Source organism: Cyanistes caeruleus, chromosome 2, assembly GCF_971803275.1.
Source record: "Cyanistes caeruleus chromosome 2, bCyaCae1.hap1.1, whole genome shotgun sequence".
NCBI lineage: Eukaryota > Metazoa > Chordata > Aves > Passeriformes > Paridae > Cyanistes > Cyanistes caeruleus.
Genome location: NC_141702.1, coordinates 70,087,873 through 70,113,980, shown reverse-complemented (window position 1 = coordinate 70,113,980; position 26,108 = coordinate 70,087,873). Strand labels below are relative to the sequence as shown.

General features: G+C 38.2%; 1 protein-coding gene and 1 long non-coding RNA gene across 5 annotated transcripts in view; one reads left to right on the top strand and one right to left on the bottom strand.

The window, feature by feature from the left end:
* LOC111926867 (uncharacterized) overlaps positions 1-1,264 on the bottom strand; it is a 40,413-nt gene extending 39,149 nt beyond the window's left edge. For all 3 annotated transcript variants that reach the window (XR_015283367.1, XR_015283369.1, XR_015283366.1), the window contains exon 1: positions 872-1,264. This is a non-coding gene — a long non-coding RNA (uncharacterized LOC111926867). The remainder of the gene's footprint in view (positions 1-871) is intronic.
* A 22-nt stretch (positions 1,265-1,286) lies between these two features.
* Positions 1,287-26,108, top strand: part of SLC35F3 (solute carrier family 35 member F3) — a 163,143-nt gene continuing 138,321 nt past the window's right edge. The window contains exons 1-2 of one of the 2 annotated variants that reach the window (XM_086877795.1): positions 1,287-1,653; positions 1,933-2,162. In XM_086877795.1, coding sequence (XP_086733921.1) covers positions 1,601-1,653; positions 1,933-2,162 — 283 coding nt within the window. In that variant the 5' untranslated portion in view covers positions 1,287-1,600. Of the gene's footprint in view, positions 1,785-1,932; positions 2,163-26,108 lie in introns of both variants that reach the window. The other variant, XM_086877796.1, reaches the window with a different exon arrangement.

Genomic DNA, 26,108 nt, shown 5'->3' with positions numbered 1-26,108 from the left:
ACCACTTGAAGTCAGAGAGAGCATGGATTGTGCATACTGAACAATGTTGGTCCAGTGATGGCCTTTGGAGGCCCGACTGAAATGATTAATCCCATTCACGCCTGTTATCACCATTCCTGCCCCAAAGAGACTTAAATCAGTGATCAGTATCCTTAGATTTAGTGAGCATTGTGTTTTTATCCCCTCATTTTGAAGCAAATCATCATTCTGCCTTGATTTGTGTAGCCCGCAAGGAGTTCTGTCATTGCTGGTGGGTGGCATCAAACCCCTGCACAATTTACTCTCTATTTAGAGAGTATCTATCTAATCTATCTATCTATCTCTATCTCACTGTTAGACCACTGCTGTTCACCTATAGTGGATTTTGGAAATGGCTTCCTCTGCAGCAAACATTTTCTCCCTTCACAGACTCAAAACAGGGGTTGGAGAGGAAATAAAATAAAGTTAGTGCTTTATTCAGTACATGTGTGTTTAAGATGATGATCAGTTTGATTTTTGTCTGCTGGATTTTTTTTTATATTTTTTTTTAACCTTCCCTTTCTGATAATGGTGCAGTGATGCTGTAATGTTCCCTTCAGTGACAGTGAAAGGTTGCATTTAACTGATCCAGCTCACTTCCACATTTGATACCTCGGTGGTTTAATATTCCAGGTAAACTGAGACAGTGCAGTGGTGAAAGGTACCAACCTTTTCTCCTTGGACTTGACTTTTCCCCCCTCCAAATATATATGGGCACATACATACAAAACACTCTTTGATTTCAACTGTCTCTACATCTAGGTGACCAAATTTTGCCCAAGAATCTACTATTAGATTTTAATCTCATTTCTTTGTGAATGAATTCTTTGTATAAGGTAACATCTATGCTCACATGTTCATTTAAGCTTAACTGCATGTTTGCCACTCAAGTTAGAAAAAAAACTGTGTTAAAAAAAAAATGATGAAAGTAAAGTTGAGTTGATAGAAGGCTGTGTGGCTCCGGTTCCGGTTCGGCGGCCTTACGGGGGTAACCAGGTGGGCGCCCTCGTCAGAGGGGGTCCAGGGTCACTTCAGAGCTGGCCCTGCTCGGGCTGCCCGAGCCGTTCCGAGCTTGTGGCTAGCGAACAGAGGTGGGAAAGGCTTGGCTGCTCGGCCGGGAGGGCGCACCCGGGGTCTGAGGGAAGGTGAGGCCCGGGGAAGGTGAGGCCGCCCCGTGAGGGTGAGGCCGCCCCGCCCCGCCCCGCCCGAGGGCCGCTTGTGGCGGCGGCGGCCCCGGGGGCGCCCCCTGCCGGCGGCCGGCGGGAGCGCGCGGGGTGGGGGGCGCGGAGCGCGCCCTGCCCTGCCCGGCCCCCGCCGCCGGCGCTCCGCGCTCCGCAGGCGGCAGCGACTCGCAGGCGGCAGCGCTGGCCCGCCCGTCTCCGTCTCTCCATCCCTGCCCGCCTCTCTCCCTGCCTGCCTTTCCCGCCGGGGCTAGCGCCAGCCCGGGGACCCTCTGCCACGGGGGCGCCGCCTCCCCCGCTCGCTCCTTTCCTTCCTTTCCGCCTCTTACCCGGCCGGTGAGAGCCGCCGGCTGGCCCCGCCGGGAAGCCTGGGCGCCCCCCAGCCATCGCTGCTGCTCCCCATGGGGATCCGGGAGTTCCCCAACGGCTCCGCGCGGGGCAAAGCCGGCACGCTGTGAGTACCTGCGGGGCCGGGCGGGCGGGCCGGGGGGACGCGGACACCCCACGCCGCCCCACCTCACCTCGCCTCACCTCACGCTGGCCGGCGGCGCCGCCCGCTCCCGGGGGTCGCTCCGGTGGAGGACGGTGAGGAAAGTTGTGGGCGCCGCGGGCCCGGACCGGCTCCCCTGCCGGTGGGGGTCCCGCCGCCCGCAGCCAACTTCGCCCGGGGCCGGCGGAGGGCGGCGGCGCTGGCAGCGCGGCCCCGGGCTGACGCCCCTCTCCCGACCCGCAGCGGCATGCGGCGCTCCCCCGATGTCAGCCCCCGGCGGCTGTCCGACATCAGCCCTCAGCTGCGGCAGCTCAAGTACCTGGTGGTGGACGAGGCCATTAAAGAGGACTTGAAGTGGTCCCGCTCCGTGGAGGACCTCACCAGCGCGTCCGTGGGGCTCACCTCCATCGAGGAGCGCATCCTTCGCATCACCGGCTACTACGGCTACCAGCCCTGGGCCGCCAGCTACAAACGTGAGTCCCCGGCGCGGACGGGCGCGGGGGGGTTGCCAGGACGGGGGCGAGCGGGCGCAGCCCGGAACCGGCTGAGGGATGTGGGCTTGAGGGTGCCGATCGCTTTACCGCTGGAACAAACCTCGCTCCGTGCAAGCAAGCTCTTCACTCTCGGCGGAGAATTCTGCGCCCGTGTTGGCTTAGTGCTTTGGCAGTGGCTGATTCACGAGAGCGTGGTGCTAAGAATGATGACAGCTAAATTCTGCTAAGAAAATAGGTCAAATATTTGTCTTGGTGTTGCAGGCACACTTAGCAGCGCTGATTACCGTGGCTTGACAGCTGTGTAAATGCCTCTGCACGCTCATGCACGTACCATTTCCACAAGTAACGCGTTATCAGTGTGTGTTTCCGTTGTTTTAGGAGTCTGTCAAATTTTCACAGCACTTGAGCTGAATGATCTGTCTATTCCTATGTCGAGTGGAACCGCTTCTTCCGTATGCATGCACTTGAGAAAGAAACTTCAAATGATAACAATATGAAGAGAGGTGTAGCTGTGTTCCTTCACATACATGATTTACAAAGGAAGCATTACCTTGAGTCTTTGTAACACATCAACTAGTATTTTTTTGTGCGTAATGCCCTATTTCTAGTCCGTCTTTCATCATGTTTATGTCAATTGTATGCATTAAAAAGTTTTAGAATTAATTGAAGTCATAATAATAATTTGGTTGTCTTAAGGTCGTTTGTAACATTGCAGGGATTTTTGTTGATAAAAGGATTCTGCTGTAACAGAAAACATTGCTTTGATGGAAACACTGACTCTGATAAAGTGGTTGTTTTTATATTGTACTTCTCTAAGTATTAAGTACAAATTTTATGAAATATTTACTACTGGATTATCTATTTGGCTGTGTGCTTAATAATGGAATAGAATGATACAAGAATGCATAGCACACAGTACTAGTTCAGTTTTTCTCTGAGAGCGAGCTGCTCCTGATTGCCTGAAAATAGGACTTTACTAATAAATATTCTAATACTCTTCTGTGGGAGCCTTTTTTTTACTTTTTTTCTTTGATTGCAATTACGACAGAAATATCAGTTACTTGCTACTTTACTCACTAGGAATATGGTATTTCTGTAAGAGCAATTCCAGTGCCTGGATTGGAGCTGTTGAGAGTAAAGCTTATTCAGGCCAGTTTTAAGGATCAGATCATATGTGGATGCCAGACTGAGTTGGATGTTAATGGTTCTATCTGACAGAGTGACTAATAGTCTAGCTGAAGTCACACTGAGCTGCTATGGCTGAACCTTCTGAAATAATAAAGGTCATGCTGGCTCCTCAATTATAACCTATTTGTTGAAATTTATAACTCTGTCTGAAAAAGTTAATAGCAAGCCTAAGCCTGCTATTCTAGTTGCATTTTCTCTCCTAATTCGATCTGAATAACAAAATTACATACTTGAGTTAAAATGGTGGGGAATAAATATACAAAGTGTCTGAGTTCCATAAATGTATGTCTAAAAATAATAGGTTATGTGAATTTGTTGCCAATTTAAAATCTGAGTTACTAGGAACATAGAAGGACACGTAGAAGAAAAGATACATCTCTACAGCATGGTTTAAGGAGAGCCATGTTGATGTGCATCAGCAAAAGAGCTGACTGAATACAGTATATAATCTGAAGTGGGAAAACAACTTTGTCACAGCCACTTTGAAACATCTTTGAATACTCCTTCAAGTTGGGCTGATGTCTAATTTTGGGATATGGACTTTCCTTGTGACTTTGCAGTTAGAAAATTTATTTGGCTCAAGTACTGTAAACAAATGATTTTTGTTAAGCTCAAATTGCAACCTGGCTACTTTTTGTCATCTTATTTTGCATCTTTGTAAACATTTAGATGCAGTATGATTATAATTATGGACTGCATTAATAATGGACCTGCTTTGCAGAAAATAAGTCCATAATATGGTCAGATCTAGATTTATTTGGTATATCTCTCTTGGTGACATTCTTTTTATTGTAACTAAATTGCCCATAGGGCCAGATCTATCTCTTTTGCTCTCTTCCATGAAGGTTATGTGAATTCCTTTGTACTTTATTTAGACTCTTTATATATAGATAGTTGTATATATGTATATATAAAATCATTTGAGAGATTGAGAAAACTTTTGCTTATTTGGTTGGTTTATTTTAGCAAAATTCCATTAGGGAAACTACCACTGATAACCTGAGCTAGTGTTACCATGACCCCAAAATTAGCTTGGAGAACGATTTGAAACATACTGGGATGCCTCAAGGTTATGTAGCAATTCCAGTATGTAATATCCTTATAAATTAGTTGGAAAGAGAAAGGGAAGAAGTGAAAATGTGCTAAAGACACAAACTGGTGTGGATTAGACAGAATGAGAAAGGACTCATAACATTACCCTAGGGAGACCTGTCCCAGCCAAGGTGACTTGCTGAAATGTCAATAAATGTCATTCAGTTATCACAAACAGAAGCCTCACTTTTCCTGAAAATGCTAAAATTAGCTGCCAACTTTCACATTAAATTGGCTGCTGATTTTGGGACTGTACACAGCTCAGGGAAGACCTCTGCTGTTTGACTGCACTTGCAAACCAGATTTTAGGAACTGGAATAATGTAATGTAGTTCCTGCATGTTAGGATGCCTTCAGCGACATAGTGAAATACTGTAATTATGGTTATCTGCTCTCAAAAAATATTACAGGAGGCTCTGAGATGAGCAAGGGGAAAAAGTACAGACAAACTGCAAAGAGCCTCAAGAATTTCTGCTGTTTACCTTAATGAGGTGGAAACAAAAGTATTGTAAAGCACTGGCTGCTTAGGGAGGTAGAGAGTTTTTCTTCTTACTATGTCATAAGAGAAAAAAGGTAGACAGGTAAAGAAGCTGAAAAGCCATCAATGAAAAACTGATAGAAAAAGAAATAATATTGAAGAAAACACGTAATCTTTTTCTTAAGATGAAGATTTCAAGGGATTGTAATAGCAGTGACAAGAGCTAGAATTCTGATAAAATGGGAAACATATTGGAGAGAATATTAAACTTCATTATCCAGAATTTGAATTAGTCCCTCCTTAGGCTGTGAGGAGACTTTTCTTGGGGGTTTCTTGTGTTTCCCACCGTAACATCTGCCAAACTTTAGAAAGAGGAGTGTCCCCTGATCTAATCTGGTAGTTCTTACTTTTTTGAATTCTTTGATTTCCAGGGTAACTAATTGTGTGGTTAACTGCTCTCCAGTCTTAATCAAATATTCATATGTGTCCCGTGGGAAATATTTTGCAGAATGTGATTTGATTTTTCAAATATAAAGGCAGAGGGGAAGAAACAGATAAGATGCAGTCAGATTGTAGAATTATACCCTTATGCAGCTACAAATGTGACAGAGCTCAATTATTTGTGAAATTCTCATTGTCAGTAAGAGGTATGTTGACTTTTATTTTTTTTTTCTTTTAGTTAGAACACAGGGATTGAAGACTTTAATAAAAAAAGCTCCCAAAACAATGCCATGAGATTTGCAGATCCCATTGACAGTTTTCTTGTTGTATGGAGATGAAGCTGTTGTTAGCGCTGTATTAGCTCTGTTGCTCTCTTCCATGAAGGTTATGTGAATTCTCGTGATTTCTGCTTCTGGAAGCCTGAGAGCTTCAGTTGAAGAGCAGAGGCAAGTTTGGAGGTGAACAGCCGTATTTAAAGTTTCCATTTCACAGCATTGTCAGTTAGAATTAGTTTTCTAAATATTTTTTAAAGAACAGCTCCCTAGGAGCTTTCCTGGACCTGAAATATGGTTGTCACAAAACTCTTGGACTGTCCTCCTGGTCAGTACGGAAGACTTGTCTATATTAATGATTGGAACAATTGGCAGGGTGCTTGTTTCCACAGGAAACAAGCTATCACCTTTGCCAAACATTCATTTTTCTCTTAACTAGGCCTGTTTTCTGGTGATTCAATATCACAGTGTGTCATTATGTGATTAGTATTTTAAATACATTCATGTGGGCTTGAGCCAGCTATCCCTATTTTACAATCTTCTTCCTACAGATCACCTGCTTCTAGTCCTTGTTCAAGATTAGGGTCTTTCTTTTAAAGCAGGAACTTTTGTATATCCTTAGCCTGTCTTCATAAATCAGGATTATATATGGGCCTTGGTCTTCCTCTTTTATTCACTTACATTCTCTGTGTGCTGACAGAGATTTCCCTACCTGCAGAAAGAAAATAAAGATAATGGTATGTAGTTTTAACTCCTCTTAGTTCTTTTTATTAGGAATTGACTGCTGTCTGTGGATTGTGGCTTGTGAACATATATTTCTTTGAGACTTTGACCTTGTAAATGATTCCAATTGTCCCAATGATAAATTTTAAGAGACAGGATGTTCAGATGAAAGGGAAAGATTGTGTCCACTACATGAAGTTCTCTGGCTTTGCTTCTCCCTGCTACTTTAAATATTAATTTTCATATTCTTAATGTTTCTTCATAGTTATTTCAGCAATAACAAAATAAACCGTATCATTTTAATGCACAAAATTTCAATATAGTACTCATCTGGTGTGTAGCACATTAGGTCTTGTTCTGAATGTGGAATTTAAGTCACCAATATCAGTAACGTACTGGAACATGTTGGCTGAATAGCCTGAAGATTGTTCAGAAAGCACAATGGTCTGACTAAGCCAGTCATAGTATTATACCACAGAGTAATTTGGGTAAGAAGGGACCTTAAAAGTCATCTAGTTTCAACCCCCTGCTGCCATAGGCAGGGACACATTCACTGGACCAGCTGGCTCAAATCCTCATCCAGGCTGGCCTTGAACACTTCCAGAGATGGGGTACTCCTAACTCCTCTGGGCAGACTGTTCCCAGTTATAGACTTTGATTGCCCTTCAAGGTAAAAAGTGTTGGTTTTAGGTAATTCAATGTATGAACACTGTACCCTTATAAATATTAGAGTATTAGTTACACAGCTAAAGACCAGTGTTTCCAACTGATCCCCAGTGTTCTTCCTTGTGATCTTCTTTTCATGTGCCACTGAATGCTGAAATTTCACAGTTGCTAAAAGCAAATCCAGCAGGGATATGAATCAAGAGAAATTTGTGCAAATACCATTTTAATGTATTTGCATCTGAGGGAGAATTTAACTTACTTCTTGAGGTGATGTACTCCAGAAGTTCAAAGACGTAAGTTGAAGACTATAATTTTCTCTCGGGAAAGCCATTTTCAGGCCAACTGTAAGCAATTAATTTAAACTGATTTCTTGCTTTCCACTGCATAAATACTGAATGTCCTAAGATTATAACTAATGCAAGACTTGATGGTGTCTTTTATGTTGCTGTTTCTGAGCTCAGACTGTTACGTGAGAATCTTGTTTTATAGGTGAAAACATGGAGTAACCTCTAGGTCTCTTGGTGCAGCTATCCAAATCTCTCTTCCCAGGGTCACTCTATACGTCAGCAGCCCTTCTACAACACACAGTCTGTAGGTCAGCACTGAAGCTTAGAAGATAAATAAATTTTTTATATGGTGTCTGATGTTTTTCAACTCTTGATTGTCAGTACTAACATCAGGAATTTTTATGTTGCAAAGAAAACCTAAGAAAGCACGGGAACACCTACAGGCAAAGGAAAGCAATGGTGCTGAACTGCACTGCAGATTTAAAAGTACTGTAGAGCTGTTTCAAATGTCAGTTGCAGTTTTCTGCTGCAAGCTAAACCTACATGTGGTGTTACATGAACCAGGGATATTCCTAATTTATGTCCAAATGACAGCTCATTCAAAACCTTCTTAGGTAATTTCCTCATTATGTAGTAGTCACTGTGACTGAGAAGATCTGTCCCCAGAAATAGTCTCTGTAAGAATTTCAGAGACCTAATCACAAGTCTGTTTGTATCCCAAATACTAAAGGATATGTTCCTCTTTTGAAAGGGAGCCCATGGGCACTCCTGGGTTTTAGCTCTTTGGGTGGTCTTGGAACTGTTAATTTGCACAATCTGGCCACCTGAGGCAGGCCAGAGCAATACAGGTGCTGAATACTGAGCAGCTGCAAAGATGCCAGGTGAATATTTAAAGAAAAAGCCTTTCAGAATCTTCTTTTTTGAGACAATTCCAATAGAGAAGAAACCTGGAGGTTCTTAGGCTTTTGAAAATTGGTAAGACATTTTTGCCCTGTGGAAAACTGGTTCCTGTTACAAAATAGAGTGTAATTAATCACAAATTTTAAGTTTTAAATTTCTTGCTGGCAAGCCAGGCAAATTCTCATTTAAACTGGTTTGCTGAATTTTTTTTACTGTTTAATAAATATTTAGTAAATGATAAATGTTTAGTGAATATTTAGTAACTTGTTTACTTAACAGTTTAAATTGTGTAGTGTTAAGTAACCACCACGTTTAACTAGACAGAAGAATAAATAGTTTGTGTTTTGTATCTAGTTTTCATAGTGAAGAATCTAAAAATTACTGCCTGCAAAATGGGCCATCTTTTTTTGTTTGTTTGCTGTTTAAACAAATTACTTCATTGCTTTCAGGTTTTTTTCAGTGCAGATTTAATTACATGTCATCTTTAGCCACTTATGCAAAACAGTTCATGGGACAGCAATTAAGAGCCTGTTGATTTCCAGCATTCATTTTATACCCTTAATGAATGTTATCTTTGAATGCTGCTGTGTTAGAATATACTAATGTAGTCTCTACCATAAAAACCTACTGCTGCTAAACCTAGCTGTACATCTTTGCAGTGTCAGGAGCCATGTTAGCAGTTTTGAGGAGTGTTACCTGGCATTTGAGAATCCTTCCACAGGAAAACTGCATTTCTTCTTTTGTTTTGTTTTTTTGTTTGTTTTTTCTTTAATAGAAATGTGAACACATAACACTTTTGCTAATCTGTAATAATGTATTGCTGCTAAAAAACACATACTACTCTGAATTGACGTGGAATAATGAGGGAGCAAGTTAATTTTGAAAACAATTTATAAACTATCAAGAATTATGAATGAATACTTATTTTTGGAACTATTTTTATTGCAGAGCCTTCCTCAGGGTGAATTTCTGTAATAGTTCTGGAGTGTGCTGTGTGATGGATATTTGCAACTTTAAATAATGATTTCTTTAATAAAACAAATTAATTGCACAAGATAATAGTATTGAAATCAGACCACAAAGCCTGTGTTGTCCTTACCAAGATATCGGGTACTGTTGTGTTAATGGAGTGTTACTGAAACACAAAGTAACAGAAGGACAATGACAAGCAATGCTCATTAGCTTCATACCTAATTTTACTAGATTCTAGCTCATGTCAGGGATCTCTTCAAGGTAAGTTTTGGTGCCATAATCTCTCTTCTATATAATGAGATGTGGGTGTTTCATACTCCTCCTGTAAATTGCTGGCAATTTCTGCCATTTGAGATAAAATAAGCCAAAAGAGAGGGATGGCAACTAGATATAGTGGCAGCTATCCCCTGCCAATGGCAGGGAGTTGGAATTAGGTGATCCTTAAGGTCTTTTCCAACCCACGTTGTCCTGTGATTCTATAGAAAAGTTATGTAAAGGCTGCTTTGCCCTTCGGCAAGTGCGAGGATGGAATGCGAGGGTGGAGTTCTGCCAGTGGTTTTGGAAGCTGAAGCCATAGATTTTCTGCTGTTGCTTGTGAATGATGACTACTCTGAGAACAGTAATAAAATGAGTGCTTATGTTCATAGAAATTTATCTGCAGATCGTGTTCCTACCTAGGCAATAGCTTGCCTTCTCGTGGTACATCTTATTGTAGAAACCACTTCCCTGAGTATTTATGGTTCCCTGTTTGTCTTTACTAGGCACATGTTCTTTCATCCCTCAGCATATTCTTGGAAGAAAAAAAGATGCTATGATTGTGTGGAAGACCATAGAGAAATATTTTCTTTATGAACCACTACATGAAGTATTCCTTAGACAGAAGGGATGCAGTGAAGATATCCCCGATTTAATTTTCTTCAGAAGTTGAGAAGCTTGTTCTCCACTCAGTCATCTCCCCTCATAAAAAAGTGCATCTGAATGGTTTCAGGCACCTCTATTTTTCTGTGGAACTTGAGGGCCTAGTAACGTTCATTTTTTTACCAAATGGGCCTTATTTTGTTTCATGTAATTTTGTTTCCATGAGTGTATCTGCCCAATACAGTAGTTGGGTTGTTTTCTGAGAAAAGCTCTTCCAGCAGTGTTGGAATTTAGGTGACCTCACATTCAGAAAACTAAGTGATATCACATAGCCAATAGGATATATTAACTCATCAAGCCAATCATCTGAGGCAAGGAAATTTGAATATTTGAGCCTCTCCAGGATAAGGGAATGTAACTGGCTTCTAGTGAAATAATAAGACCTTAATCTTGCAATTAATTTTTTTTTATTTAACTTTTTTTTTTTTTTTTGGCCTCTGTCAAATAATTCATGAAAAGTGCCTTATATGTCTAAAGCAAGCAACCAGATTTTCATTTTTGAATACTGGTGCAGAGTCCTATCAATCCCATTGCAATATGAATATTGTGGCAGAACTGATCCAATAAAGACAACCCAAAGGGAATTTTTCCCTTGACTGTTACATCAGAAATACCAAAAATTTGGTGCTTTTCCTTGCTATCTCTTCACACCAGCTGAGATACCAAAGTAGTGTGGAAATTGACCCACTTTTCCACTGTCCAAGCTGAGCAAGCCAAGCCATTCCACCCTTAAAATCACTGTTGTGTTGTGTGTAGCCCTGTGGCAGCCTGGGGACTCTGCCTCGTGCAGAATATCTTGGTTTGGCTTTGCCAGATCCATGCAGTTGTGTGAACAGAGCATGAGTTTGTGCTCAGGTGGGAAGTGAAGCAAGGACCTGCTCCTTCAGAGTTGATGAGATTGTGTGAAGATGGTCACGGTGCATTCATGGCCCTGTCCTGAAAACCTGGAGTTGTCTTTCCTTTTTCAATCAGTAGCTGCTTTCCAAACAATCTGGTTCATTGGGTGTTCAGTAGGGATTATCTGCTTGCAAATTTTTGCCCATTTGAAATACACAGCTCCAGGATTAATATCAACAGTGCAATATTTGCACCGTGAAACAGGAAATACAACTTCATGGCTTTATGATTCTGTTGTCTCTTCTGCTCACTTCATGCAATGTTTTTTGGAAACTTTACGACTGATTTAATTAACATGAAGCCATTTATTTTGGACAAGAGAAGCTTTTTCAGCTTAGACGCTAGCTACTGCTTATGGTTTTAGTTAGCACTTTCAATGGAACGGAAATTAATGACAGAAACCATTGTTTCTTGTAGTTTTGCTGAAATGATTTTTTGCTACATGGCATTTAGTGTTCTACTGGCCTGGTAATTTCTCATTTGCGGGTCTTTCTTCACTTCAGAAGCAAGACATTTATAAGGTAAAGAAATATGTTTAGGTTTGATTACCAGAGGCTAGTTAAAGGGAAGAAATTACAAAATAATGTAAAGATAGAAAAAGGCAGTCAAGGAAAAAAACCCTTAAAGTCAGTGGAGCCATGGAAAATGTCTTTAATTAAGATTTGATTACTTTCAAGTTGAGCAAGAGGAATGAGAAAAGAGAAAAAAGGCTAATTTTTTTTACAGATTTGACTTCCTGACACTTCTACATTGTGTGTTGTGGCTAGAAGCCTCTGTTTTTCAGAATTTATATTTCAGCTATTTCTTATATACATTACAAGTGTATTCTATGGGCCTGAATTTGGGAGCACAGGTTCCGTGCGAGCCAGAGATTGCGCCCAGACAAAGTGAATCCTGGTGCATTCAGGAGCTCAAAAATTATTTCAGTTTTTTCAATAAACATGAGAAAGACAGGTGGGTCTTGACTTGGAAATGAACATAAGCCCACATTCAGTTGTTATTGTAGGTATAGCACAAGACTCTTACATTCAGCTACATGAACTTTCTTCCTATATATGGGAAGTAAAGTCCTCTTTATCAGTCTGGGAAATTACATTAATTGGAATGAAAACTAGGTTAACATGAAGGAGTAGAGCTACCGTGTGCATGGCTTCAAGGATTTCAGGAGGATATTTGACTCCTGCCTGGTTTCTCCCAGGTTATCTTGGGAGAATATAGGAAGAATGCACAGAGACCTCTTAAATGACTGCCTACCCATGGTTGTTGGTTTGTAAGACCTATGAAGATCCTTTTAGAGGTTGCAGTGTGGAATTGGATCTCTGGTTCCAGTTCATGAAATTACTTCAGAATCTTTGGGAAGTATTATTTGATAAGCAACTTATTTAATAAAAAACTTCTGTATTTCCTTTTCTTGTTTCAAAGACAACTTGCTTTCAAACTTTACACCTTAGTAATGTGTGGTTTAATATCTGTAGAAAATGCCTTGTCTTTTGCGAATAGTGATTTCAAGAGGTAGAGGGCTGTATATGTGTTCTGCTTCACCCAGAATGAGAAGTGGTTTTGTTTTTTATAATATTTCTCCAAATGGAAACAAAAATGGGAGTAAATCATAGAAGTACAAATGAGTAATTTCTTTGTAGAGAAATGCATGGAGAGGAAACAGTCTTGTACTGGGAGCAATACCTCATGCCTTCTGTGGCTGCTATGTGCGTAGCAAAAGCTGCATCTCACTGTAAATCATTCTGACAAGAAGTATTAGGCATTCTGTATTTATTTCTACAAAATGAAAAGATTTTTGCATAGCATCTTTATAGGAATCTTTGCTATTAATATTACTTTAAAATGATACTCATATACCAGAGTGTTTTATCTCTGCATGTCAAATTCTTTTGCAGCCTACAATAACATTTCTCTAAAGGCACAATATCTCATGTCTGTATAATGAAAATACACTGGAAGTGGTACTGAAACTAGAATCTTTAAAGTATAAGCCTAAACTCTCTTATGACTCTCTAGATAGTTCTTGCTTCGTGATGAGCTTTCTGTACAAGGGAAACTGGGAAAAGCATGTGCAATACAGCACTTTTTAATGTGTTATTTAGTTCTGCGCTGATAATAATGAGAGAATTAGAAAAGCTTTTGGAGTGAATCTCGGACTCCAACCAAGCCCATGGTACTTTTCTCAGTAATCAAGACAGGTTTCATCTACCAGGCTTAAGTCTTTGAGTTTGCCTTTTAAGCAGGCTTCCTGCTTTGTATGCCGAACATTTGTTCCTAAGGCAACTGCATCCAATTACACCTACCCATACATGGTCTTTATTATATGTTCCTGAGCATTACTGAGGAGCTCAATTTAAATTAGAGAATAATTATTTCTTTTAATAGATGTGCAATTTTAAATTTCTTTAAACTTGGTGTTTAGTTAGTACTTAATAGCTTGTCCCAACATGAGTAGAAGGCATCTACAGGAATTGAGAAGAGGCTGCTCTTTCTTCCCATTGCCTAGAAAACTGACTACCAGAGCCCGGGTGCTGAAAGGAGGATGAACATATATGCAATTGTTTACAGGTTTAGGTTAGGAGTAAAGGATTGAGACTTCTAACAGGGTATGTTATAGAAGCATCAGTATAGGAAAAAAAGTCTTCCAACGGGTCTGTTACAAAAAGAACATTTTGCATTGCCCTAATCTCAAACTCACATTTTTACTGAATAATAAAGCATTGTTCATGTCTTTCCACTTCAGATGTAGACAAACAATCTGCCTGTACTAGAGTGGCTGTCACTGAATTGGTCTGAGGCAGAAGCCTTTTAAAATAGTAAAAGAAAGGCATTCTAGCTCATATTTGTATAAGCAGCAGTTTGGAAGCCAGTTAGTTTTTGACAGCCCTGACTCAGGTAAGGAATAAGAACATACAAACCCAGAACTCCTTGCAAATGTAAACAAAGGATGGTGTGCATTGGGATGGAATCACAGTGTTCTTGGAGAAATTTGAAATGCTAGGGATAACAGAATGTTGTACATCCAGCTTAGGTTTTTGGTTTTGCTGCTGTTTTTGTTACATTATCCCACCACAAGGCCATACATGTGATGGGTAGTATGTGGCTTGGAGAAACTCCCTGATAAAGTTTCAAATCTATCTAGTGAAGCATTTGAGTTAGTGCATTAACCTCTTATCTCTTTATTTTCAAAGGCCAGAATTGTTCCATCTTGATGTTGGTAAAACTGATAGAAGTGAAGAGGAATTTTGCCTAACTAATATTAATAACTAATGGCACGAAGGAATACTGCAGTCCTGAAGGGAATCAAAAGCTCTGGTCTGACTCTGTAATAGATTTGTGAAAACTGTGCAATTTGGGAAGTCTGGACACTCCTAAACCTCTAGAGAGTCCCAGAGCATGATCACCAAAGTATTTTTATAAACAAAACATACTATATCACAAGGCTAGAGTTGCTTTTGCTATTAGAACTTATTCTACACTTTTCAAAAGGAAGTGCAGAGTGACTGGATCTGGTCCCAACTTCAACTGACAGCATTTGTGTTGCAGCTGTCTATGGATGTAAACATGTTTAGAAAATTCCCTTCCAGCCAAGAGCATTACCCTAGTGAATGTCTAGTGAATTCTTGTTTCCTTCACTTTTTTTTTTCCATGCAGAAGGCAATTAGATAGTTGTTACTTTTGATCTCCCAATTATCTATAAGAAAATGATCCTTCATATTTTATGCTAGGTGAGAACAGCATGGGAGCAATGAAACTACCTTTCTCTCTGAAGCAGTTCAAAGCAGGAAGAGGTAAAGCAATCTCAAATGTTGAGGCAATTAGGATCTTGAAACACTTTTTTTGGAGGGAGGTTTGTAGAACCAATGCAAAGTTGCGTGTTCATTTGTAGGAATTGTACCAGAGAAATAAGAGCTCAAGAGATATAAAATACCCTGGATATTAACTGCTCTGGCTGAATTACTAGCATTGTAGAATAATTGGAAGGTACAACAAAATCAGTACCTTGCAGAAAGGCTTCTTCCACTTGATATGTATAGCTCTCAGTTAGCTCAAGGTTAAAATAGTTGCACTGTAACCTGCTTTGTGTAATGGCAGCTGATTTTACTAGAAGATAAGTGGTTATATAAATCTCAGCTCAGTGTTGAAGCTGATGGATTTCAATAACCAACTTTGAAAATCTGAGCTTTCTTGGGTTTTTTGTTGCTGTTGATTTATTTCCCAATAGGCTGAATTATTGTCATCTTATAAAAATTATTTCATTAGATTTTTTTTTTTTAGTGTTAAAATTAGACCAATTCTCAACCATTACATAATATAAATATTAGAGGTCAAATAATTTTCCATTTATAAGCTTTTGGGACTAACTAATGAATGAAATTTAAACATTTTAGTAGCTATGATAAGGTAACATTTCAGGTATGTCAGCATTGAAGAAGCATTTGGACAAAGCCCATAATAATATGCATTATTTTTTGGTCAGCTCTGAAGCTGTCAGTTGGATGAGGTGATCATGGTAGGTCCTGTCCAGCTGAATTTGTTCCATTTTTTCCTACTCTTCATCTCTCATAATTTTTTTATGCTAATGTTACACCATTAAAATATTAAGGACCTTATCCCGTAACCAAAAGAATAGCGGAAAACACCCATGGGTGTAATTACAGCATCATGCCTCTGCTTTGCAGTTGAAAAATAGCTCTTTAGTGGTTTTAGTCAGTTAAATAATGAGGAATCTGTGTTTTGTTGGAGTTACTGAGTTGCAAAGAAATGTCACTGCAACTATTTGATATATAAGTTTCAAACCTGCAAAATTACATCTGACTAACTTGAGCTGTGCAGAGGCTGTGTGGCTAAAATTATTTGTTTGTGTATATTAGCTTTGAAAATGTTAATTATTGGCATTGGCCCAGGCAGTTGGTTATAGCCAACAGTGAATGTAATTTTTTAAAAAAATTCTAATTTAATATTCTTCACATCATAAAATATCATTTTTGTCTATGCTAAGTATAGCTAGCTAGAAGATTGCATCTTTGCTCTCATATATAAATTCTAAGTCAGTTTGTGTGTGAGTAGACCAAATTTTTTTTTTGGTGCAAACATAAATAATTCCATGCACTGTTAAAATACTGGAATTCTCTTAGTCATTTTGTCCTCTTCAACATAATCACTGATCTATGCTTTAATTTTTTCCAACAGTCTGAACTTGTAATTTTTTTCAGAATGTAATAAAATCCAAAGTAATTTGCATGTGCTGAGCAATTTAGCTTGACACAAAGGTCTGTCTATATGGAAAAATTCTTGTGACAGGGTTTCTTTGTGGTTATTTAATACAAATTAAAGCCTGTATAAATTAGTGTTTTGATGGATGTTTGACTTATTTCAGAAAAATGTATTTCCTTAGGTAATAAATCTGAGTGAGCAATTAGACAACGTTGCAACATGTTGAGAACTTAAGGCTTTGATACCTTGTTTGCATGAAGCACCATTTCCTTAAGCATAAAATCCTCTTCAAGCCAAATAGATCATTCATTTTATTTAAATTGGTTCTCTGTTGACTTTAATGAAGTAAAGTACTAATTAAACAGTACAAGCTTGTAGAATACAGCTTAAAATAAGTAGCTTGGAAAATACAAGTAAAGGCAATTATCAGTTGTAGGGTTTGGGGGAGACAGCATTTAATTTTCAGATTTCTCTCTGAAATGAACCTACAGTTCAAATGCCCTGGATCCTGAATGCAGCATGTGAAAAGAAACTGTAGCTACCTTTTCCTGGTGTTTTTGTTTGGTTTGGTTGCTTGCTTTTTTGTTTGTTTTGGTTTGAGTTTTTTTATTTGTTTGGGGTTTTCTTATGCCTTCAGATTTAACTCTGGGACAGGTTTTTGGAAATAAGTTTTGTTACACACAGGTCTTACAGACTTGTAGACTGTACAAGATTTATAGTCTCTTATGCAGAACACAACTCTTTGTGTTCTAGAGAAACATCACTGAAGGAGCAGCCATCTTTAAGTAGCCACTATTAACCACACTTTATTTGCAAGTGATTAGCTGCAATTTGAACAAAGAGAGTGTGAGGAGAGGGAGAGAAATTAATCTTGCCTGTTGGGAGGTGTCCTGTGAGAAGCTGTACTGTTGCTTTCTGCTCTCCAGCCAGGTCACTCTCTTACTCAGAGCCCACAACCTCTTCCTTTCTTTTCTTACCTCATTTACCACTTCAATTGTCTTTTCTCTCAACTACTGATGATTTCTTTTCCTCTCCTGTTTAGGTTTCTTATCTGTCACGGTTAGATCTCTTTCATCTTCTATCAGCTGGCTGCACTTGCAGTTGCAGTACTGGTCATGTATAGATAAAGACCAGACCTAAAAGAAAAGGAAATTCAAAAACTCTAACAACATTCTGGTCACTTAGGTACTAAAAAAAAATACCTGCTAATACGTTCTGAATTTTCTATGGAAAACACAAAGAGATAAGATGGCCAGTGCTAGAAAGGCAACTCTCAAAGCAGTTGGGGAAAAATGGCAAAGGAGGAGACTGGTAAATAATGAGTTATACCAGTTGATTTTAACATTTAAAATGAGTCAACATAGGTTTCTAAGTAGAAATGTTGTTTCAAGTTGCTTTATGATAGGATCTGTACAACTCCTGGGCACCAATACAAATATTATGAATGTGAAGTAGTATCTGCCCTGCAGAGGGATATATTTCCCAATCTGTTTGCATGTAGCCAGTAGTCTCTAAGAGTGAAATGTTAAAAAATTGGGTTGAAGCTCTCTGCCTCCTTTAAACCGGTGTTTTCTGAAGAGCTGGACAAACTGTCTGACCTTCCCTCACAGCTCCTGCAGGTGAAATTAGAAATGTCAGTTCACACAGGAAATGTCTCATAATTCACCTGACTTCTGGTTTTGGTAGTCATGATGTGCTGGACTATCCATATGCATATATATGGCAGTTAACAAAAATGATTTTGGCAGTAACAGAGCAACAGGGATAAAATATGGAAATCTAGGGAAAACACACTGAATCAATTCACCAAGTAAAAGAGGAAAAGCAAAATAAAACACAAAGTGAAAGAGATTTTTATGGAAGTGTAAGGGTACGTGGGTGAGATGCCATATGGAACATCAGGTTGCGGGCAGCCAAATTTGCATCTGATGTGAGCTCTGTGAAAACTTGTAAGGAAATAAATAGGATAAGAAAACACTGAAGGATAGAAAAGGCATAGGAGAGGTCATGGGAGTTTCAAACAGGTCTGAAGAGCTAGAACTGGGAAGAAAAGTAGGCTTCTCTTCTGTTGAAAATCTCAGAAGTGTCAAGGTTTCTGGTATCTTTATACATTTTTTATACTCTTATTTAAATACATGTTGAGCTCAAACATTAGTACATGAACTGATTGCACCCCAAAGAAGTTTTGTTAAAAGGTGAGCACTAGAAGGGCTATATTGCAATTGAACTCATTTTGTATGTAGGCAGAAAGAAAAAAGCAGCTTTATCTGAAATAACCAAATGAAAAAACCCACGCAGTCTAGTATCAGTCAAAGATTACCTTTGGATATAGCCGTATAAGTACTTAGAGAATATTAAGAAGATTCCTTCAGTTTAAACCTTTCCTTCTCTCTGTACTGTATCCTAAGCATCCATAATAAACAAAAATAGTGGTCAGATCTTGGTTATGCTTTTTCTCACCTAGTATTGTTTCCTGACTTAGAAATTTGTTGGCCAGCAAATTGACCTTTTTCTGATAAGGAACAAAGAACATCATCCATGGAAAGTAGATTTTTTGGGGGCAATGAGGTACAATTGGGTGATCTTAGAACAAGCAGCAAGGTATACCTGTTGTTTTTTACAGGTATTGTTTAGACTTGTATCAGTCCAGAATAACAGGAATACAGGGAATGGAGTAACATATTGATGCGGTCTGTGCTCTAGAAGTGGTTTGTACTGAGATATTTGTCTAAGAAAGGTACCCTTCCTTCCCAGATAAATTGTTCTTGGCAAAGTAACACAGGGATCCACAGTTCTCTCTCCCTCCTTTGTTTGGTGGCTGAGCCTTTGCATATGCAATATTCCAGATATTCCAAATCAAGATTTTAATCCTGATGTTACAGTGCTCTGTGCTTTCTATTGATTTAAATATAAATATGATTCACACACACGCAAACCAAATGGATGTGTGTGCAGTGTTAGCAGCCAGTGCTCTTGGGCTTTTAGTGTTACCTTGGTGAAATATGTGTCCCTGAACAGAAACAGCTAAGTTTTACCAGAACAAGTGCCACAGGAGAACATTATGTAGTGATCCCCACTGACATGTTTCGATGGTTTCTTTATGCTGACTGATTGTTCTTGCAATTCATTTCCCCCCCTGCCTTTCTAATAATTTAATTTGTTCACTTGTATAAAGCCCATTAGTTTTGCACTGAATTTATTGTCTCTATCCCAGCTATGGATTTGTTCATCTAAAGTATTTTGCAAAAGTGTTAATTTAGCCTTTTCTACAGTTGCAGCAATGAATATTATAGTTTGACAACCAGTTATTTCAACCTGCGTAGAACGCTCCTTGAGTGGTGTTCATAGAGAAACAGAAAAATTAGTAAGGGAGTTGGAAAGAAAGTCTATGTACTGTGCCTTTTTTCTTGGCCAGAACAAGGCAAACCTCTTTAGGGAAAAACAGAGGGAAGGCATTAAGAAAGAAATTTGTGCAATTTTCCTATGACTAAGCTGTTCTGCTAAGAAGTCTGTAAGCACCCACAGTCCACTAAGATCCCTGTTTTGAATGCTCAGTGGAATTCAGAGGTAGATTTTTTTTTTTTTTTAATTTAGAAATTGGAATCTGCACTGAAAATTTATTTCAAAATACTGGAAATTTTTGTGTCATCCATGATGCATAATGTTGAGCGGATAAAAGTATAATTTGAAATAATATGACAATACAGTTATAATGAGAATGTTTGAATTTTTTTAATGGCTTCTTATTCAGTAAAGTTTAGGATCCACAGACAAGGTACTCTAACCAGAAAACAGTAAACTTAGCAATTGCAAATTGCCAAGCCCCAAATCAGATATGTTTATTCTGGGCTGGTACAGTCCTTTTAATTTAGACTTTCTAACGCCTGGATATAGCCCATTAGCTCTTAGAACATTTCTTTCCAGTAACTCCTGTTACTTGAGGATAGAAATACAGGAATTCATACAGAAATACAGGTTGGTCTAAGTTCCATCTAATTGTTATTTGGCTTTCAAGAGAAAGCAAGGTTAGGCAGGTCTGAGAAGGCATTATGAGAGAACCTGTCCAGAAAGTTGCTGTTAGTTTTTTGTGTTGGATTTTTTTTTTCCTTCCCTGAGCCCTTAGAGTTAGCTGGTAAAAATAGGAGTTCACATATTTAAATTCAGGTTTTGAGTATTTTGGCAGGTGGTGTCTTACAGGTTCAGATAGCATCTTAAAATAATCCAACAGCTTGCCTATGTATATTTTAACTGAAAAATAGAATTTTTGTGCCAGTTATGATAAATTATATGGAATAATTATCTTTGGCCATGCAAATAGCAGTGGACTTTATTGATTTTATTGTCACTGATTTACTTCAGAATTCTCAAATACCTGACAAGGCAGAACAGGTTTGAAAGACAACAGCAAGCTGATCATGAAATCATGTTTTGCTAAGCAGCAAAAAAAGCCTAGCTACCAAAGTAACAGTGAAAAAATATCAGAACATTATGTCATCCCCCCCTTATGCCATGTGTCTTAGGAAACAAACTTTTCTGAAATGGGAACACAACCAGGTGAACCAGATAAAGGAGTATAACCTAAAATATTTCTGTGTCTTAAAAGTATAAAAAGGAGCTGCACTGATGCCTAGACATTCCACAGTTTTGGTGAAGGACAGGAAGATGAAAAAAGTAATTTTTAATTTTCAAAAGTATCATCAGAAGATAGACTTATTTTCTTCTTGGACTGTTTCTAAAATTAAATCATGTGTGTTTTTTTTTTTTTTTTAAACCAGGAGACCTTTACAAAAGTGTAAGAACAGTTCAGTTACAGGGGAATTCATCCCCATTAAGTAAAAAGCAAGCTGGTTGCATACCTAAACTACTGAAAAATGCAAAATATCTTTGAATGTAAAGTGTAAGTAAAAATTAATTTATTCTTTTTCACAATATCACTCTTATGAAAGTTTGACTTTGTCTTTAATGGAGTTCAGATTTTCAGTTATTATTATGTTTTCCAACATATTTAGCATGTTGTACCTAAACCCTCTCTCTAATGCTAGTTTTTTTCACATACTGGAACCACAACTTGAAAATTTCTCCTATGTGGTATCGAAAAAAGACTGTAACCTGATAACAGGTATTGAACAGGTTTTGAATATTGCTCCCAGCTTGTCCAGGCATTAGGTGTATTTTATGATATTTGCCACTGTTTCATCCTCAAACCAGTTCTGTTTGTCCCCTTGTTATACCTTCTTTTAATCCTGTTTATTTTGTATTTTTATTTTGTACTATTGGGAGGAAAGTTCTCTAAATAATAATTCTGTTACTGAAACTGATGGTTCCAGTTTAGCTGGATTCTGAATGTTACCATAATGTAAATATTAATAGGTTATGCCCACTGATAGTAATGCCAAGGGTTGGTGTGTTTCTTGTCTGGGAAGGAGGGATTGTGTGTGGTTTATTATTTAATGGGAGCTAGCTCATGGAGTCAGACAAAGCATTTGGGTTCTCCCAGTTTTGCTGGAAAAAAGACATCCGTATTAGTTGCATAAATGTTTTTCTTTTCTTTAACAGAAAAAGGTAATTGAGAGAACTTTCCTGTTTATAAGATCTATAAATATGAGATGGGGTGTTTGGATTTGCTGTAGAAGTTTGTTAGAAAATGACTCAAAGAGGAATGCTATTCTCTTTTTCACATGTGTCCTGTAGGACAGTTTTGGACTTTTACATGTCTTCTGGAGTGACCAATAATAGTGACACTGGTAGGTGAGTGACCTCAGGCTGGGGGCAGCCTGGATCTTTCAGACACACACTGCCCTACAACTTAGAACTTTTACAGATTTTTAAAAATTTCATTTTCACTGATTCCAAGGTGACTAATGCATTCAGAGAAGATTACATCATGTTAATTACCAAGAAGTATTTGACAAGTTGTGTTCTTTCCCAGGGTGGAAGTATGAAGTACAGGAACATAAATCAAGCCTTGTGCAGAACAGGCTGAGATAGGAAGTGTCTAGAGATAGGATAGACAATTGTGTTATTTTGTTATAAGCAAACTGAAGTTGTCTCTGAATGTAAGTTCAGGACGAATGGAGTGACATTCAGCACTATTCTTGGCTGTGATTTTCTTAACACCTGGTGAGTTGACCTGTCAGCAGATATGTGGAGGAAATGGTGACAACTTAGCGAGGGAAATGAACAGCTTGAGTGATGGCCTCTTCCCTCTCTGGTTTCTGTGGCTAATAGCTCCCTCCTGTATGTTTTTTCCTGTGATTTAATTCTTTTGTGCATTGCACAGGAAAGGGAGCATACTGCACCAAGGAATGAACCTCTGAGAAAACTTCTGGTTTTGATGCTTCTGCAATATGGTGGCATCTGCAAGGAAGGTGCTCTCTTGTTCTGTCAGGCTTAACTATCCTCTGTATAATACAGTTGAAACAGGTATTTTTCACTGCATGGTGAAAGGAGGGATATGTCTGGTGAAGCCATTTTTAAAGTGGTGAAATTATAATTATTAATAATAATAAATTATTATTATTAATTTAAAAGTATTCTGATGTAGCAACAGAGGGTAGGAGATTCCAGTGATCAGGACAAAGTGAGCAGACTTGTTTGATTAGTAGGTAGCATTGCATGGCATTTTTCTCCTTTTATAACAAGAACGAGATTTGCAAAATCCTGAATGCTGAAAGCTAGCATTTCCCATTGTTTTTTTTGGTGGCTGCGTATTATGCATATCACTTGCACTTTTGGAAGTTTATTAAAGTGCCTCACATTCTTAAGTGAAATTAAACCATTTCTCAACTCTAGCAGAGTGGGCTTTTATTTCAATCTCAGATTTTTTAGTAATGGACATGGTAAACTGCAGTACATTTTCTCTCCTTTATATAGATAATTAAATATATAACATTATTTAAAGGGCTACGAAAAAGTCTCATAAGTAAAGTCTATTTTTGAAAATTTAGGGGACTTTATGTCTAAGTAAATACATTATAATCTATTCAGGTGATTCCAAATGAGTTTCTAGAAATGATCAGTGTAACAGCTCTGTTTGCTGCCGCGTGTTAATAATTGTCAAAAGTGAAAGAATCCCTGGTTGTTTAACCAGGATTGCATTTTTTGAAGGGCTGAGCCCACTTTTGGTATTTGTAATCTCTTCTGGAGGAGTGGAGAGAATTTTCTCTTGATTGAATCAAGCAAATGAATAAGCTTCGGAAGCTGATCATATTACAATAAGAAGCCTCTTTTCTGCTCTGTGAGTGAACATGCAGTATGTGATTTTGATTTTGCTGGAGATTTTTTTTAAAGGATGTACTAACTCTCTAGATTCCCCTTGAGCCTCCTTTTCTTCAGTCTAAAGAATCCCAGTTCCCTCGTCCTCTTCTCATAAGGCTTCTTCTCTAGATCCTTCACGAACTCGGGATCCTCTGAAGATTTTTTTCACAGTATGAGTTATTCCATCCATTCTCATGAGTTTATATTAAATAGGTTTAAGCAGGAATAAAAAAATAAACAAGGAATTTTAAATAACCTGACTTAACATCCTTTCTCTTTGATGAGAACACCCCAAGTCAGAAAGCCACTATGCATTATTCTGTCAAGATTCCACACATTCATTATTTTTCGGTTATACATCAAAACCTGGGGAATCTACAGTTATTAAACATGAGGAGAAACACTCTTCATATCTTTTATTTAACACCTCATTCTAAGCATCCTTCATTCTTTGTACAGAGAAAATAAAAGATACCAGGTTTTTTGTTTGCTTTTTGTCTTTTTATTAATCTTTTTAGGTTCTTGTCAGTATCTGAAATGTTTTCTTTTAATTCCAACCTGTGCAGGTGGTTTCTTTTTTATTGGTATTATTGTTTTTCCTTCCTTTGGTAAGAGTAGTTCTGTAGGTAAGTGTGGATAGAATTCAGTGCTGTTTTTCAGGTCAGATACCATATTTCATTCTGTCTTTTTCTGGAATTTTGAAACCCTACTAATTTTGTTTGTTGGCTAAAGCAGCAAACTCAGAGATCGCCCTTATGTCATTGCAATGCTTTCTGAACAGTGAGAAAAGTTTGGTTTCTGTTGAAAGAAATGTTACAGTTTGGATGAAGTTACCAATATTTCTGGTGACTGCTTAAGTATATTTAATCGTGTGGCTTGTCTTCAGTTTTTCTGTACTGCTTAGGTATAAATTATTGCATTATTATGTTTATTGGAAAACAAAAAACACCACAGAACAGTTGTATCCAGTTAACTTTCTACAGTTTCTCATTAAATTATTTGTCATTTGTTGCCTTGGTTGGTATGATAAATTAACTGTAAGCAAGTTTATCTGGAATCACTTTTCTTCCTTTTTCCTTTTTTAATATTTCTGCTCTGTTGGTGTATTTGGTATTTTTCGTATCACCTCCTGTTTGACTGCATCTGCATGTTTCCATCTTACGTAAAGTATCTGTAATTTCATTTTCATTAGACCTAGGATACAAGGTCTCTTTTTAATTAACAGGGGAAGGCACAATCATCTCTAATTCTGACAGAATTTTTAGGTGACCTTTTTAATCACTGAAACAAAAATAAACTTCCATTTAGACTTTCACCTGGAAATTCCTATACATTGATTTTTCTTACTTTTCTCTTAGAATAACCTGTTCTTCCTTATATTTTTCCTTTAATGCCTTAAAACTTGCAACTTACCTGATAATTGTGGTGGTGTTGTTTTGGGGAGTTTTATTCTGCAGTCAATGTTATATGCATAATGCAATTTTCTTGTGGAAACTGTTAGGTATGTGTAAGTTAGCGCTCTTGATCCCAGTGGATCTTATGCATTATGTCCGCTCTTCTTTTGCAGTCTTCTTGCTTGTCTTTCCTTCAGAACCTGCATTTGGCTTGGGGGTGTTGCAACCTGTAGTGTCAATACATCTCTGCTGCTGATACAACCAGAAAATCTGACTGGCATGTCAAGTGCTGGATTGTAAATGACATATTTGCTGCATAGGAGTGCTGCTACCACCATGCTTTCCCTGCACTGCTATTCTTCACAAGTAATTCTGGGTTTTAATAACTTTGCTTAATTATCAGATGCTCATGCAAACTATTGTGTAGAACTTCTGTAATTAAGTTTTACAACTGATGAAATCATCTGCTTCAAATAGCATAAAGGAATTGTTTATTTTTCATAACTTAACATGCTTTTAAGATGAATAGGCCAAGGGAAAGTGGAGGGTATAGTTCTGTGGAACAGCCAGGTTATATTATTGACAAATTGTGTTTTGCTGGAATTTTATGGTGTTTTGTTTATTGAGCATTTTTTTGTTTGTTTGTGATTTCTTTTCCTTTTTTAATCTTATCACACAGTCATTGGTACCTGTGAAGGTGATATCCTAATTAGCTAACTGAATACAATAAATGCTGTAACAGCCATGATTTTAAAAAAGCAAAAGTGTTAGTTGTTCCCTGGTTGACATGTTACCAAAAGATAGGATATTCTGTCTTAAAATGAATGGTATCTTTTCATTAACATGAAATTTATCTCAGAATCTCTGCTTAAATGGGGAGAAGAATTATTGGAGAAAGTAATGTACTGCTAAAACAGCTATACTTTTAACACTGAGTCTACAGAATATATGTAGAGACAGTAAGTAATATAAAAATACCAGAATAGGTATTTCATATTTACATATACTTAGAAATATGGATAGATGCAAAAGCTGAATTTGAAAAATTGCTATGTCACATCCACACTTGTGAGAGTTTTACTTTAAACAGTTTAAAGAAAAAAGAATTCAATATAAATATTTGTTAGAAAGAGAAAATGCCTGAGACACAGCAGTACTAAGGGCTATCTGACAGTAGGAAAAATACCATAAACATGAATTTATAATGGGATATATATGGAGGAA